At 41.3% G+C, this 17,143-nt stretch overlaps 3 protein-coding genes and 2 long non-coding RNA genes across 5 annotated transcripts; 3 read left to right on the forward strand and 2 right to left on the reverse strand.

The window, feature by feature from the left end:
• The first annotated feature begins 27 nt into the window (after nucleotides 1-27).
• Nucleotides 28-3,360, forward strand: LOC135625539 (uncharacterized). The gene is made up of 2 exons (XR_010492095.1): nucleotides 28-392; nucleotides 2,506-3,360. It is a non-coding gene; the product is annotated as an uncharacterized LOC135625539 (long non-coding RNA).
• A 514-nt stretch (nucleotides 3,361-3,874) lies between these two features.
• LOC135625527 (tryptamine 5-hydroxylase-like) lies at nucleotides 3,875-7,328 on the forward strand. The gene is made up of 2 exons (XM_065130433.1): nucleotides 3,875-4,838; nucleotides 6,573-7,328. Exons 1-2 carry the CDS (start codon nucleotides 3,948-3,950, stop codon nucleotides 7,215-7,217), a joined length of 1,536 nt encoding a protein of 511 aa, XP_064986505.1. The 5' UTR covers nucleotides 3,875-3,947; the 3' UTR covers nucleotides 7,218-7,328.
• A 130-nt stretch (nucleotides 7,329-7,458) lies between these two features.
• On the reverse strand, nucleotides 7,459-10,820 carry LOC103978518 (cytosolic Fe-S cluster assembly factor NBP35). Its single transcript, XM_018823624.2, has 3 exons — nucleotides 10,268-10,820; nucleotides 10,037-10,138; nucleotides 7,459-8,667 (listed from the first exon to the last, which is right to left on the reverse strand). The coding sequence occupies exons 1-3, from the start codon at nucleotides 10,308-10,310 to the stop codon at nucleotides 7,766-7,768; spliced, it is 1,047 nt and encodes a 348-aa protein (XP_018679169.2). The 5' UTR covers nucleotides 10,311-10,820; the 3' UTR covers nucleotides 7,459-7,765.
• A 1,403-nt stretch (nucleotides 10,821-12,223) lies between these two features.
• LOC135625528 (remorin 4.1-like) lies at nucleotides 12,224-14,071 on the reverse strand. The gene is made up of 3 exons (XM_065130440.1): nucleotides 13,248-14,071; nucleotides 12,891-12,972; nucleotides 12,224-12,604 (listed from the first exon to the last, which is right to left on the reverse strand). The coding sequence occupies exons 1-3, from the start codon at nucleotides 14,069-14,071 to the stop codon at nucleotides 12,392-12,394; spliced, it is 1,119 nt and encodes a 372-aa protein (XP_064986512.1). The 3' UTR covers nucleotides 12,224-12,391.
• LOC135625541 (uncharacterized) lies at nucleotides 12,600-14,717 on the forward strand. The gene is made up of 2 exons (XR_010492096.1): nucleotides 12,600-13,225; nucleotides 13,345-14,717. It is a non-coding gene; the product is annotated as an uncharacterized LOC135625541 (long non-coding RNA).
• Nucleotides 14,718-17,143: the final 2,426 nt, after the last annotated feature.

Below are 17,143 nucleotides of genomic sequence, written 5' to 3' on the forward strand. Positions count from 1 at the left end.
GAGGTCGTCGGCCCAAGTAAAAGTCACTGGTGTGGTTGTTACGGGAATGTGACGCATGGAACGGCGGGGTGGGTTTCCAGACATGGCGCATACACCCAATTCTGCGACGGCATAATCACTGGCTGGATCTAGTGGGGACCACGCGGCGTCCACCTTAACGATTGGTTGTAGGACGCCCTACAGAGAGCATTCATCTCCCTCCCCGCACTCCAGAAATCACTATATTTGGTCCCTTCCGCCGAGGGAGCGGCTCCGCAGTTCGGTTACCGCCTTTCGCAAACTCCTCTCTCTCTCTCTCTCTCTCCCTCCCTCCCTTCCCCAATCATCTCATCACTACTGCGGTCATAACGAGCTAGAGAGACGTGAGGGGGTCTGAAATCATTTCGCTCGTAGTAAGTATTCCGACACTTGTTCAGATTTCAGTTATTTCTCTCTAATCTGCCAACAACGCGCGTCCATTTGATGCTTTATGTTTTCGATGAGTTTGATGAGAAGTTCTAGCTGCTTTTCTTGTCTGTGGAAGTGAAAAGGAATGATTTCGTTTGCCGATTTGCCTCTTCCTTTTTCGCATCTTGAAGCTTTCGGTGAATGAGTCATGAACATCGTTAGTAAAAGATGGGTCAAGATCAGAGGTCGTAGCTCATGGGTGAAGGGTGTTGGGAATTTGCCCTTTAACATGTTATCTTGTGCAAAACAGATTCAAGAAGATAAAGCAACAAGAGATCACCGTTTCTTGGGCCTCGGCTAGGGTAATTTTGTGGGTAAATTCTTGACGAAGAAAGATCAAACAAAGAAATATAGAAGATTTTGAAGAGAGATTAGAAGGGGGAAAAATGAGAGAGAGAGAGGAGATGAATTCACCAAAATATTTACTCCCATTATCTAATATCCTACTATCAAATAAAGAACCTAAAAATATATATTATTATGGGAAATGGAATCTTTCTTCCGGATGTCTTCATTTAGATAAAATCGATAATTTTCTATTTGATCAAAAAGGGTTGTATGTTTTCTTTTACATGGTGTTTATTTGGAGATCCTAAAAAAGTATCTTCAGGTAATGATACTGAATTTTGTACACACTAGAATTTAAGATCCATGGTGAATTTATTTAATGCGTTGATGTGCAACTTTATGAAATTGATCCTGATATGAATGACAGAGATATGATAAGTTTCTCACTTTATCTTTATTCCTTGACTAAAATTATAGTGCTGTAGATTTATTATTTGGATTTGCTTGTACTTGTTTACTGTTGAATTCTAATATTTTCCAGTAATTTTACTCATTTTCCTGTAATTTCATATTAGGCCCTGACGCAAATACACTCTTGTGGTAAAATAATTAATTTAATGGGTAATGCCATGGTGCATTTTTTATTTAGTGAAAAATGTGAGATGTATATGAGTATCAGCTGATGTGTTGACAGAGATGAAAAGGAATGAACTATGGAGTACAAAAATCTTTAACGGAAATCATGTACAATTGGTTCATGTCATTTTGATCAGGGTCTGTCGTACTGAGCCGTACCGCCTGGTACGGGCGGTACATACCGGTCCGATAGGTTGTCGGTACGTGGACCGATTGTTACCGGTCCGAGAGTACTGTAGCACTGTAGCAGCGTACTATACTGTAGCGGTGCTACAGTATTCGATACGCCTGGGTGTACCGCTCAGTATACCGTACCGATACCGAGCCCAGGTCGAAATACCGGTACGATCCGGGATTGCGAACCTTGATTTTGATTATTCAATTTGATTTAAAGTTGATGTTATCAAATTGAAAGACATATCTATTGGCTTTTATTTTATTTTTTTTCCTTCTTGTAGATCATTTCACCTGCTTTTTCCAAATTATATATATATATAGGAATTTTGATATTATGCATATATTTTAGGCTAACTTAACTTGTTAGGCATGAAGGTTTCCTTTCATGTAGTGTCCAAAAGGATGATGATACAAACTCTTCCATTAAATATAAGATATAAAGCCTGTTTTTATAAAAAATATTCCCCGAGAAAGTAGTAATGCATGCATATAATATCAGTAGAGAGAGAGAATAAAATGAGTTTGTGGATGCTTCTTTAGGAATTCTCCTTCCTTGAAGGAGAAGTCAAATTCAGGATGCTTTCCCTATAAGACAATGCAAATACCAGCTTCATTTTTCTTCAATAAGGAATAATATAACTTTTATTGTTTTATAAATGCACTGTATGTTTGTATAAATATATTTGAGTCTAATATACCATAATTGTTTATTATGTTAATGCCTTTAACAAGACCCAAACTGTAAATAAAATTTCTCTTTTGCTTGCATCACTTATCTAAACAGGTATTGTGGCTATATTTTAGAATGGTTTCTTGCCAACTTATCCAATCAAGATTTTTGTATATTATCAAGCAACATTTTGAACAATTTATGTTATTGAGAAACTAATACGCCTATATTTCCATTGCACAAAGCAAGAAAGAGAGATATACCTAACCCTTCAATCAAACAACTAGTTTTGTTGTTTTAGGTACGTCAACCAGACAACTACAAGATGAAGAGAGAGGGGAGGCAACATGGCATTGTGAGAAGCTCAACTATCCTACCACAAGAGTTCAATCCAAGACGCAAGTCCAAAATAGTCAATTGTGTTGGTGCTTCTCCGACCACCAGATTCTTCACCAAGGCACCATCTAAGCCCCACAACCACTCCAAGTGCACGAGCAAGTGTCGCACTGCAAGGTGTAAGGGCTGCCATTCCAATCCAATGTCCAAGTCCGGGGACAAGGCCAAAGGTGCATATAAGCTAAAATCTTGTGATGTGGTGCTCAATCACCAACTGGTGGCATGGCGGGTGGTCAACAACAGCACAAGTTTGCCGAATTATAAAGTTGCTTCTGCAAGTGAGACCCTCAATCATTTATATGCCGATAGTTTGTGTGAAGGAGAAGATTATGACGATCATAACATGGAGGAAAATCTAGATTACGGCTATGGAGAAGTTTCTCCCGAGACTGTTGACTTGGAGGTGGGATGTAAGGGTGCCAAAGTTGAAAAGGTAGAGCCATTTAGCCCTGACAGTGATGAGGCTGGTGATATGAACTTTTATGTGGTTGGGATGTCCTGGGATTATTCAGATGGAGAATGGCTGGTGGTAGGGGAGATATGAAACTTCACTGAAGCAATTCAAACAGAGAGGAGGTTCTTACCTTGTGTATTCTTCTCCCCTTTTGCTTGCTCAGAACTAGTGTTCAGGACACATATTTCTGGACAAACACTATCGCTGTAATGTGTATCTTCTGTTGGTAAAACTGAAGCAATCTGCCATCAAAGTTAATAATTCAGAGAAAACTTGTCTCTGAGTTTGTGTATCTTCTATTGTTTGATTAGAAGAAATTAGGACTTGCCTAGAAATTGCTTGCATGAGAAAGTTGGAAGACTGGCTGTTGAGTAGAAAGCTCAGTGGCAGCTAATAAGTTCTTGCTCTCTGATTAGATCTTGCCAGTGGAACATCATCACAACTCATGCTCAAATATCATCCCCAGTAAATACAAGATTCTGATTGAGCCAAAGGATGATCGTCGTACACCAAATAATAAACAGATTGCAGGCAAACCAGTTCCCAGAGCAATCAATCAAAAGACCAGCTGAGACGTCTTGTAAGTACCAAAGCACGTACTAGGATTTGTATACATCTTGAGGTTGCACAGATCTGCCATTTCCATGTGAAAAATCATCAGCAAATTGTGAAGAAGATATCCACAGCCGTTAATGGCAATTCATGATCAAGCTGACCCTATTCATCACTTGAGATGTTTGTTCACGATCCTACCAAGACAAAATGGAACCTGCGGTTTATACTGGTCCAAAGCCTCATCCGAGGCGCACTGTACCGCACTTCTTACTATTTACGTCTTCGCGTGTCGCGCACGGAGCCACTTCGACGGGCACCAGAAAAATGGCACTGCTCACCGCCCTTGCCTTCATCCTCCCACTCGCCACTCTCCTCCTATACCTCCGCCGCGTGCGGACGCCGCGCCGCAGCAGCCTTCCGCCCTCCCCGCCGGCGCTCCCGATCATCGGCCACCTCCACCTCCTCTCCTCCATGCCCCACCACGCCCTCGCTCGCCTCTCCTCCCACCTCGGCCCGATTCTCCACCTCCGGCTCGGCCGTGTCCCCACCTTGGTCGTCTCCTCGCCACGCCTCGCCCGCGAGGTCCTTAAGACCCACGACGCCGCCCTAGCCTCCCGCCCCCGCCTTCTCTCCGGCGTCTACCTTTCCTTCGACTGCTCCGACGTCACCTTCTCCCCTCTCGGCCCCTACTGGCGCCAAGCTCGCCGCATCTGCGTCTCCGAGCTCCTCTCCCCCCGCCGCGTCGCCTCCTTCAGCCGCCTCCGCCGCACCGAGCTCCGCCGCCTCCTTGGGTCCCTCAAGCCACCACCCACTTCCTCCTCCTCTCCTCCCCCGCCCGTCGACCTGAGCGCCCGGTTCTTCGCACTCGCCAACGACGTGCTTTGCCACGCGGCCTTCGGGCGGCGGTTCTCGGACGCCGGCGGGGGTCGGCTGGTGGAGGTGCTGACGGAGGCACAGGCGCTGTTCGCCGGGTTCACCCTCGGCGACTTCTTCCCCGGGCTGGGGTGGGTGAACTCCGTTACCGGGCTGACGCGGCGGCTGGAGCGAAACCGGGCCGAGTTGAGTGCGGTCTGCGACGAGATAATCGGCGAGCACGAAGCGAGGCTCGACGAGGCGGATCGGGAGGAGGACTTCGTGGACGTGCTTCTGCGGGCGCGGAAGTCCCCAGATCTGGAGGTGCCCATCACCGACGACAATCTCAAAGCTCTCGTCCTGGTTCGCGCCGCTCCCTCTCTCTCTCTCTCTCTCTCTCTCTCTCTTTCCCCCCTCCCCCCAACCGCCTCTGTTGTGGGAAGGGTGAGCACTGGCAGTACGGTGACGGGATCCGTCGCGGAGAAGACAACTCTGGCCTATGTCACGTCTGCCGCTTTGTTTCATCGTGACTCGTGGAAGGGAACGTTTGTTGTTTACCGGAGGGTCAACGAGACGCAACCCCTGTGGAATGCGTGCAGCCGACGGATTCTGTAACGTGGCGTCCTAACATGTGTCTGAAATAGAGGAAAGAGAGGCGATGCCTTCGGTAAACAGGTGTCGAGTCAAAATACTGACACGAAAGTACGTAAGCATTGGCACTGGACCATAGATGCCCATTAAGCCTCCCGAATATTGGGCTTCATGGACCTGTTTAGGCCCAAATCCTGCGCACAAGTCGCAATCCTGTCCTGGTTTGGGTTATTTGAGCCCTATTTGAAGTAAGATCCAAATCTTGTCTTCATTATCATCAGAAAAATAAAATAATATATATATATATATAATTCTTATGTATAAGGTCACATAATTCTTATGTCATCAAATTTTAGATTTATGTTTTATTTTATTAAATACTCGCATTGTTTTTTGGATAATTTGCGTAAAAAATCCTCATTTTAGGTTTTCCCACCCGCCTTTTGATTTTTCTCAAACAGTATTCCTAATTCGTAAAACATTCAAAATAACTCTCATCAACTCTTTCTGTCAAATTTTCCCATCAGCTTTTTCACCAAATTTGAACTGTTACAGTATTTTCATTTGGTTCATGTATAGTATTTTTTTAATAGTATTTATTGTGTTTTTGATATCTTAATAAAAATACTATGAAGCTTTTGAATAACATTATAAATGATTACATAGTTATTATTATTCGTAGACCATTACAATATCATATTTTAATTGGTGTTCTTCAAGTAGGTTTTATGGTGTTTTTATTGTAGTAGTAATCAGAATACTACAACAAGTTAATTTTTTATTTTTATTTCGGTAATATTATTTTTAAATTAATATAAATACCTATTTAAATTTTAGTATAATATATCAAATAGTTTTTATTATGTTTTGATTCTATCTGATTTATTTATAATATTTTTATGATGATCAAAAACACTGTAACAGGTTAAAATAATACAACGGATAGGAAAAGTACAAACAAGTGTCTGTCGTATCGATTCGTACCGCTCGATACGGGCGGTATGTACCGGTCCGACAGACCAGCGGTACGCGGACCGTTCGGTATCGGTTCGCACTGTAGCAGTACAGTGTACAGTGCTACAGTGCACTAGTACACTGTAGCATTGCACTGTAGTAGTATTATAGTGCACCAGTATATTGTAGCACTGTACTATAATAATGTTACAATGCTCGGTACATCTGGGTGTACCGCTCGGTACATCGTACCGTACCGGTACCGAGTCCGGGTCGAAATACCGATACGGTACGATATTACGAACCTTACAAACGACTAACTTTTTAGGAATAATTTAAGTATTTTTTGAATTAAGAGATACTATTCGAAGAAAAAGGAGATGTTGTTTGGGAAAAACCCAAAACGAGGATCTATGATGAGGAGGAAGTCTTGAGTACTTAGTTTGTCCTTTTTCGAATAATTAGATTTGTTGTATCTTCATTTCACTGCATTTGTCCAGAAAGTGTGGATTCTAGTCACATTTTACTGCCCAATTGTGATATGTCAAGCAGGACATGTTTGTGGCTGGCACTGACACAACCTCAGCAACTCTAGAATGGGTGATGACAGAACTCGCAAGGCACCCTCGAGTCATGAAGATAGCACAAGAAGAGGTGAGAAGCATTGTCGGAGGCAAAACGGAGGTAGCAGATGGTGACGTAGACCAGCTTCACTACACGAAGGCCGTCATAAAGGAGACGTTTCGACTTCACCCTCCGGTGCCGCTCCTCGTCCCCCGGGAATCCGTCGACCCCTGCGTCATCGACGGCTACCACATCCCGGCGAAGACGAGAATACTGGTGAACACCTACGCCATAGGGAGAGACCCCCAGGTGTGGGAGAATCCGCTGGAGTTCTACCCGGAAAGATTCGAGAACAGCGACGTGGACGTCAAAGGTCAGAGCTTTGAGCTGCTGCCTTTTGGAGGAGGGAGGAGAGGCTGCCCTGGATATCCTTTTGCACTGGCTACTCTGCAGCTCACTCTGTCGAGTCTGCTGTATCATTTTGACTGGGAGCTGCCTCCGGGTGTGGGAGCTGATGAGGTGAACATGGATGAGATCTTTGGGCTGGCCACAAGGAAGAGGGAGCCCCTGGTGCTGGTGGCCAGAGAGAGAGCAGGGTGTGAGTTCGAGGAAGATGAGTCAACAGACACTTGATTACATGAATTCTGTGGAGAAAGTGATGTAAATGCATGGTATAAAATAAAAGACTGCTAATGTTGAGATTGTTCCGTTTGATGTATAATGATTACTATCGATTTGGTTTTATTTGATCTTTGCATCCACAATATGTCCTATATATCTGTTTAAATTGCATTAATTGCAGTGCATCTTATAAGAAGATTCTTACCTGTTCTTAACAAAATGTACAATCTTCAATTCCATATGATCCACCATGTCAAGTATGGAACATGTCTTCTTCTAGGCCTTACATTAATCGAATGATGTAAATGAGTTCATCTGAAACTATTCCGCTCAGCAGTCTGAATAAACAAAACAAACATTCCACGATAACAAGAAAAGAACAATCTTCTCAGCTATCTGTGTAACAAAAACCTGGCAATGGCAATATGTTTTTTGATTAGCCTGATACAAGAATTATAACAAAACACACGTGATCAAAGAAACGGTGAGATGTAATTGACGATCGGCAGTCGCATAGTGATCTTGTCATCTAACTTGCTGCAAACATCATTTCTTGAAATTTATTGACAAGAGGAAACCAGTTTCTCAATGATTGTTCTTAGTGCCGGAGCGCTCACAGTGCATTTCTGATCCGTGAAACATGAGCGCCCTTCCTCTACGGCTCTGCAAAGATGAGGATCCATCGGCACCTTCCCGAGAAATGGGACTCCCATTTCCGCGCACATCTTTGCAGCCCCACCTCTACTGCTATCGAAGACCTCGCAGCATGAGATTACGGACAGCAGCTCCGGAGCATTTGATCTAATATAGCTAAGTGCCCACTCTGTTACATCATTCTCAAGTCCGGACTCAGTCGACTTCACGAACCTGAAATCTGAAATCGACTGCCTCAACTCGCTCATGTTCTCGACAATCCCCAAAACTTGGATGCCAACCTTCTTGCAGAAACTGATCTCCTTTCGCACATCGATCAAAGACACTTGCTGTGGGGTGGTAACGATGATCGCACCAACTATGCCTGTGGCTTGCAGAAACTGTACAATAGAAATGTGCTCATCAGATGTTCCAGGCGGAGCATCAACCACAAGATAGTCCAGCTCACCCCAATCCACGTCCTTCAAGAACTGTTTGATGAGTCCATTCTTGCGAGGGCCCCTCCATATGACAGCCTCATCAGGATTTGGGAGCATGAAACCAATTGACATAACCCCAAGGTTCGATTCAACATAGACCGGGGACCAACCAAGGTTGCTCTGGTGGATATCCTGCCCTTCAAGGCCCAGCATTTTGGGGATGCTAGGCCCACATATGTCTATGTCAAGAAGGCCAACCTGGGAGTCCATCTCAGCCAATGCAAACGAGAGCTGTGCCGCGAAAGTACTTTTTCCGACACCACCCTTCCCAGATAGGACAAGTATCTTGTGTTTTATAGTTGCCATTCTCTCTGCTATAGTCACCAAGTCTGACAAAAGATCACACATCTCTCAGCAATTTGGTCATATTAACGAGTCTAAAAATCTTCAGTGTAAGATGAATAACAGTAAGCGCTCCAAGCTAAATTAGTCACTATGTGATGATTCAGGCAAAACTTAGATGGACATGCAAAATAGGCCTTCAAACATAATTTACAACGTAAAGGCATTATCATCAGATAAGGAACTCTTAATGTGGTGAGCAGATCTGTCAAGATATGACATTTCGAATGTCACCGACAATTAGGTAGCTTAAAAAGGCTTGGAGTACAGGTGATAATACTTCTGCAACAGGGAGAACATGGCACAGAGATACATACATGACTAATTCAATCAATACCTTACGAAGACAAATTAACAGAAATATTAACAAAAAAGCTCCTAATAACAGAAAAAAGGTAAATTATGATGACCAAGAAAATGTTGACAAGAAGAGAAAAGTAAATAATAAAAGCAAGGAGGAAGGTAGAGGAGAGATGACTAAAACGTAACATACAGCAAAAAGCATAGATACGACCCAAACGTGAAGTTTGAATCTGGGAATGGCTTGCAGGATCATTAGCCAACCAGATAATCTCATGTGCCTCAAACCTTGTACTCCTTGCAAATGTCAAGTATTCACTGTATGTACCCAAAAGAAACAAAAGCAAGAAAAGAAAATTTGAATTATTTGAAGTTGTTAAAATAAACATATGCACCACCAAAGACCAATTACACCTCTGCTTAATCGAATCAGTACATAAATTTCTTCAAAAACACTCCAAGAAGGCTAATTTGTTTATCTAAATCAAGCTCATCTCTCACAGTGATCAGAGATGTCAAACAACCGATTCTCACTTAAACCTTATCATCTTAAACGTGTTCAAATTATCAGCCTTATCCCAGAACAAAATACAACGAGAAGAATGAAGACTTAAACCACACCTTAGCATTACCCTGTCAAAAATCTTTCTGAGATATAACTTATCTGATCTTCCTTAGCATTAGTCCTTCATCAATGGAACATAAAATCTTAACAAAAATATGAGTTCAAAGATTCTCTTTTACAACATGAATAGAATTAGATCAAACTAAATCAAGCTTCATAAATCATACTAAACCTTCCCGACTTTTTTTTCTTCGGTAACCAAAGGCTCAATTATTTACAGAAATTTCATCTCTGCGGTTACATGAAGTCATCCAGCAAATTCATACAAGCATCAACATGAAGAACTACTTTTCAAAGTTTAACTACTAAGTTTCAACTTGAAGAACTAATTTTCAATCTTTATATACAAAAAATCCACATATTCTCCACCAAATAAAAGGAAAAAACCTGAGCTTTTTGATGTAACAGGGAAGCTTAGAAGATAACAATACCAGGGTCAGGGCCTTTTGGGGCAGTGGCACAGATTTGCTGATTAGGGCACCCGGCGCAGGCATCTGCCTTCCCCGCCTCCTCTGACTGCGGCCCCGGGCAATCTGAAAACCCCTCAAAAATCAAAGAACAAAAAGAAGCAGAATATTTCCGCATAGTAATATGTTATTTGCTGATAGAAAAGAAGGAAAAGATTCGTTTTCGAGCATTTTGGTCAAAGAATAGAAGCATACGCTCATTTGCATTCTCGGGGATTTGGTGGTTTCCATTGTCCATCTCGTCTTCTCCCCCTCTCTCTCCCTCGCCCTCTTGGGAGGAAATACTACATTGACGAGACTTTCACAAGCCGTATCATGTAGAATGACAAAAAAGCCCATGACACTGAACTCATCCGATCCGGATCCGACGGATGACAATCAATCTTCCATTTATTCCATACGGAGGGGCGAAGAGAGATGATGAGAGCGATTACGCCGCCTCGCGTCGCCTGGACCACCGACGCCTTCCATGTGTTTGCTCGATCGCCTCTTCGAAGAAGCTCTCCTCTCGTTTCGCCGAGAGCCGCAACAGTCATCGGCGACGCACGGGCGCTGGGTGGGGGTCCTCCAGGTACGAAAAATCTGGCGAATTTTTCTGGTTTCTGAATTGGTTTTGCTTCCCTCTTCCTCTTTCCGATTGACTCAGTGCACCATGCTCCTTGAGTTGACAAGAAGTGCCAAGAATTGAGATAAAGACTTCATTCTTGAGCTGTTTCCGTGTGATCTTTAGCTATTCTCTTCTCTCTTGTTGAATATGTTATGATTGTAGAGGTTGAATCCAAAAAATTATGGTCAAAGGAACACTCAAATCAAAAGAAAATGAAGCAGATTGGAAGTGTCTATCAATTCTCATGAGAAGTCATACTTATTTTTAATATAATTACGTCTCAAGATTTTTCTCTAATTTTTATGTGCACCAAAGCTTTGACTTTTGTTACTGGATTGGGGTCCTGTAAATTGACTTGTTACCATCATCTTAAATTGGAAGATTGTAGGCATTCAATGTAGTTATCCTTCTGACCAGCTTATTCTAAACTTGAAACTACCTGAGAACAGGATTCATTCTTTTTTGATGACTCAAATGTCAACTCTACTGGATTTAGCAAACACAACTTGATGAAATTGAACTCTGAGAAAGTCAATGCATGTTTTTTTGTATCACCCTTAAATCCTTAATGAATTTATCTACTGTAGCACATGATTCATTTTGATCTTGAAGCTAAGGCCTACATGCATTTAGATTAAACAAATCATCATCATATTACTAATTAAGCATTGCCTACACTGAGTAGGTAGATTCACCAGCAGCAGATGCATGTGATCATCATCATGCTTACCCCTTTGAATCCCCCATTCAAGTAGCAAATACAAGATACATTTTTTTATTTCAACCAGTATTATTGAAGGCCATCTGCTTTGCATGAAGTAAAATTTAGATTTAAATCTCCTGTACATGCATGGGATTCCTTGGTTAATCACTTGATCAAATAATTATCGACTTTTTTTTTTCGGTTTCTACTTTTACAAGTATATTTATAGCAAATAATTGATTCTGGATCACATATGCAATACATGCAATGTTGAACAAGCATTTGGGTGGCAACATTGACTAATTGATGCTGGTCAAAATCATGAGAGTGTTCTTCACATATTTGTTAGATGTAGATCTTAAATTTTCTTAACAAAATGGTCCTTGTAAGGATTCCAGAGACATCTCCATGCTCAAGTGATTGCTGTTGATGCTAAATGGGAATTCATAGAATGTAAATCTATTGCAGAGTGAAACTTAGATTTCAAGAAACCTTCTTCATTCTGATATAGCAGCATGGAAACATTCAGGATTTGTTGCTGTTGCTACTCAATGGAAATATGCATGACAGTATTTTTTAGTTAACCTTTGAGCCAAGTGTGGAAGCATCATAGAAGAAACTGTAGAATTTGGTGAAGCAAGAAAGAAGCTAGTAGCAGAGCAGGTTTCTAAAATGATTCAGGCATTTGTCATTTGGATGTTGAGGAAATGTGAAGATTAGTAGTTGGAAGAACATTTTAGAATATGGTAATACTAAATACCATTGCATCTAAGAGTCAGTAGATTGGACATGATCTGATTTATACTCTTAAAGATGAACAAACCATTGTGTTGCTCAGATCTCATCAAAGATGCTAATATTGCATGATGAGTCTTAGAAACAGCAATTTCTGATCAGATTTTTCTATGACCAAAAAGGATACAGAGAGAGTGCAACTCTATTGAGCAAATACAACAAGATCAGAACAAAAGCAGTAAAAAAGAGAGTCTAAGAGACCAGCAAATGGCCCTCAACCACAAAGAGAAGACAATTTGAAGGAGAAAAAAGAGGATGGCAAATGCCCTGTCCTTCTAATGTAATCTGCTCTCTCCGAAGTCCTCGCGGCATGCTCATTCAGCCTGCCCTCCGCATTGGCTCTCTTCTCCTCTGCCATTCTCCGTGCCGCTGCCAACCTGCTTGCATGTTTTTCTTGGGCTCGCGACCTCATTCTTTCTGCCTTGATCTGTGAGTGAAGAGAATTGGTCATACTTCTGTTCAAGAAAACCAAGAAAAGAAGTGCTTGGAAGAACAGTATCATCCTAAGCATATGTTAGCTTGAATGCTGTCCAAGAAAGAGGATTTTGTTGTGAGTGAAGAGATTGATCATAATTAACGTGAAGAAAACAGAAAAATAACTGTCCAAGAATCAGATCCAAAAATAGGATTTTGTTGTGATCAGTAATGCATGTTTAGGAAATCAAAAGGCTTTGGTAACACAAAATGAGGAAGAGTGTGTATTGTTTCTGCACCTCCATCCTCCTCATCTCAGTTTCAGCTTTTCTTTTCTCATGATTCTCCCATGCTTGTATCTTCACCTCTTCACGCTTGTATCTGCAGGAAATGATGGAACGATCAGAAGCCAAGGACTTCAAGAAAGAATAAAAGAGATGGTGTCTGAGAACAATGGTAGTTTGCCGATCACTTGCAGAGGAACATACGGGTGGAATCATCACTGTTCTTCTAAGAATTTATCACAGTACTTCCGTTTGGATTCACCCAAAGCACAAACAATTGCAAAGGAGATTGCTTCAGTTCAGAACTACAAGAGCAGGGCAAGAGTAGCAAAGGAAGAACATGAAAACAGGTACTGCACCAGTTGGAGTTACCTTGCCGTGTATTTTGCTCGCTCTGCTTCGTCCCATGCAGTGGCTTGAGATTCCAGCGAATCCATGTTCTGATCTTGCTCAGATGCATTCACCTCAGGATACTTGCTGCCGTCGATGTGAGCAGCTTCACCTCTGCAAGGCCAGCCATTGCCGCTCGACCTCCCGAAAGGCACTGCCTCGCTTCTCCTCTCCGGATTCCTCATCCCCGGCTGGTGGTCGTCGTGCTGTTCCGCGCCCTGTCGGCTTCTCCCCGGGGTGGATGACCTCGAAGAGAGCGGACTCTTCAACACCGGCGTCGTCGCTCGAAGCGGCGTGCCGGTCCGAGATGGTTCCTTGCTTGCGATCGGCGTCATCTCCGTGCTCGCGTCTCTCAAACACACCGATCTGACCACCACGGACGAGTCCTCGCTCGGCTTGTTCGTCCTCCACAACGGCTCGTTGCAGTCCACCTTCTTTGTTTCGGCTGCGTCTTGAGCAGCCACTGCGAGAGCCATGTCGTCCTCCAGAACTCCATCGGCGCTGCTACAGGAGTCCCGCCCTCTCTGGGACAATGAGGTGAGCAGCCTCCGGTCGTCGGCGTTCGAGTTCCTTGGCTTGCTCACGGAGTGCTTGTGGTCTGCCCGAGCTGAGAGCCCCACCAGCCATTTCTGGGCGTCGTCCCACTTGGAAGGGGTGGGCTTGGCGCGCGACCCCAGCGCTTTGTGGTGGTGAAGGGCCTTGGTTGGGCCGGCGCCACTGTGGAACTCGAAGCCGTATGCATTGCAGCTATGGTGATCCTGGGCTGATTCATGGCTACAGCTCCCCTTGCTCTCCACTGGCCTCATCCTCCCAGAAACCAGCTGTGATCAGCACAACATCCACTGTGCTAACTCTTAGAAGGCCAAGAAAACCTGCAACACTGAAGAATTCCCAATGGAGAGAGATGGCAGCTGGAATCCGCTGAGAAGTGAGCTAAGAGAAGCTTCAGATCATGTTCTCCTCCTCACACTGAACTCACCTGGACTGGGAAAAAAATGTGGCACCAAACACTGGTTGATCTTCCCAGAATCAGAGCGACACGAGAGTCTTTCCCAAATCTATGACAACCCTCAGCAGAAGCAGCTCATCTCAGTGTATGGATGGATCTCCAAAGCCTACATGGTGGAGATAAAGAGGACAAAGGCTGCTGCAGAAAGAGGCATGCCATGGGTGTTAGTGTAAGGCAAGGACCGAGGGAATGGAAATGGAGATGGCTCCAATGGAGGAGTGAAAAGATGGAATAATCCCACCTAGGAAAAGGCAAACTTTTCTCACCATTGGAGGGGAGAGAGAGAGAGAGAGAGAGAGAGAGAAAGCAGATGAGAAGGAGCCACAAAGGAGAGAATCTCTCTGAATTGAGCTGCAATGTGACAGAGGAAAGAAATAATACTTGTCAGTGTACTGAGTCTGTGGCACTGCCCCCATTCCTTAGTAGTTTTCACTATGCTGTCAGCGGGAGACCAAAAAGTATTTAAGCTTAGATTCTTAGCATAGGATGCTCTCTAATCACATTGTGCACAGATTTAGGTGTACCTTTCCAGATAAGCATTGATCACACTTTCTGAAGCTTAATTTATTTGAGATAATAACAAATAATTAATTCTTTACTAAGTAAGAGAAGGAAAATGAGATCGATGGAAGGAGCAGCGCCTTAACGGCTAGTGCCACATCGACAAAAGTGGGCCACGTGAGGCATGCGTAGTGGAGCAGCTCCTTCACGTGGGTATTGGTGTTGGTGTTGGTGTTGGTGTTGGTGGCATTGCTGAATCATCTCCTCATTCATCATTGGAACCAAAGCCTGTTTGCTACAATGTAGCAGACAACTCCACAGTATTCTTTTGAATGTTTCTTTTCTCTCTAAATATTATTTGTTTATGGTGATATATATACCCTCCAAAATTTTATATTTATGTTTATCAATATATATATATATATATATATATATATGAATATTAATTAACATAATAATATTCAAGTAATAATTCAATCAATGAACTTTCAATATTATATATTTTAAAATTAGTAAATCTTGTTTAAGCAAAAGCTTAGGAAATGGAAATTTAAAAGGCATTTTAGGTATTTAAAATTGTAATACTCTTTTAGTGGTGGTTAACCCAACTTTTAGTGGGTAATGCTAAAAAGAGTGACATATATAGATGACTTAAATTAATATTTAAATATATGAAGAGATTATAGATATGCATTAACATGACTGACTTTATCAAGTAATGCTAACAAGAGTGGCATATATAGATGACTTTAATAATTAAAATATTTTTATAATATTTTTATAATATTTGAATAGATTTAGATATTTACCATGAGAAGCATGGACTGTCTGAATTATTTCACTAACAATTGCATGTAGGTTTACTCATGAAGACTCCTCTTGTAAAAGCAACAAAAAAAAACTCTTTTTATCATATCAAAAGTCTTTATCAATATGGGGCCAAAATCAACTTTCTAGCTTTCAATTATGAATTGAAGGCGATGGTTAGAAGACATATTGGAAAGTGACCTAATCTAAGACAAAGGACATGCCATATCCAACTTTTAGGGTCCCTCACATGTTGTGGCTTGGAGCACACCAAAAGCCCCTTAGAGTGGTCCCTGTAATCTCATCTACCCCATAATTGCTCTTTTATATGCATTTCAATGATATATAACTTCAAAATGGAAGAATTCGTAGTAAGTGTTATAAATAATTAATTGTTAAATTAAATCATTATAATTAATTAATTTTTATTTATTATTTACAGTGTAAATTATTCTATTTTTTGAAAAATATGAAACCCAAATCATTTTGATCTTTATTAGCTATGGGAGAATTTACTGATGGAGAAGTTATAGATGTTTGTCGATCTATTCTTTACCATGAAATTATACGATCAAGATAAAAATGTTGATGATCTTTATTCTTATAGAGTGGTTTTGAGGTAAACTAGTATATTTGGTTCTTATTCCTTAATTTATTTTACTTTGTAATGGATCGACTAATATTTTTATTAGTATTCAATTATAAGCGACATACCATGCATTTGGTATGAAGAATTGCAAACTCAATCGTAAGACCACCCTAGATGGCTTTATTTGATATATTTTTGTTCTACTATGTAGCTACAAATATTGATAAATCTTCCTAGATGGCATTTGGAGAAGATCTACTCTCATTACAATTCTCTTCTCAAAAAATCATATTTTATTAAGTGTTTATTTATTGAGAAATAGATAAAAATTTTCAAGAATATGTCGGTGGTTGATTTTAGACAATCTCCATCCGAGCATCGTAGAGAAAATTATTAGTAAGGATGGAAGACAAAGGTGGTCAAATGGCCTCAACAAGATGAATCGTAAATGAATTATGTCATTCATATTTGTCAAGTTATGTGATTATTGTACTAATCTATTTTATCCTTATTTTTAGAATAATGACTACACAATATTTGTGATGAAATACATAGATCATTTGTTTGATAGACAAAAACATCAAATTTAGCCAATGAGATAGATATACTATTATTTAAGCTCCAAATTCTCAATGCTATATTGGATGACTATATTATTATGTGGCAAGGGATAGAGACATTAGATGATTATTGTTATTAACTTATACGATGACCTTTGTTGTTTTAGAATTTGTTCGACAATGTCATATTGGTTTGGAATTCAATATGGGAATTGTTTCGATGTCATGTTAGTTATATGTTTCATTTGTGAATTACTTGAAAATTATTATCAACAAGTCTCTCTATTATGATTCATTATATGTGATTATCATGTTTGCCACTTATGTGTCAATTTAAGATGATTTATTTTTTAAATAAATTATTTTCAGTTGAATTTATGAATAAGAGTAACTCAGAATATAACTCGAGTGT

The sequence above is a fragment of the Musa acuminata genome, chromosome BXJ1-3 (assembly GCF_036884655.1).
Source record: "Musa acuminata AAA Group cultivar baxijiao chromosome BXJ1-3, Cavendish_Baxijiao_AAA, whole genome shotgun sequence".
Taxonomy (NCBI): Eukaryota; Viridiplantae; Streptophyta; class Magnoliopsida; order Zingiberales; family Musaceae; genus Musa; species Musa acuminata.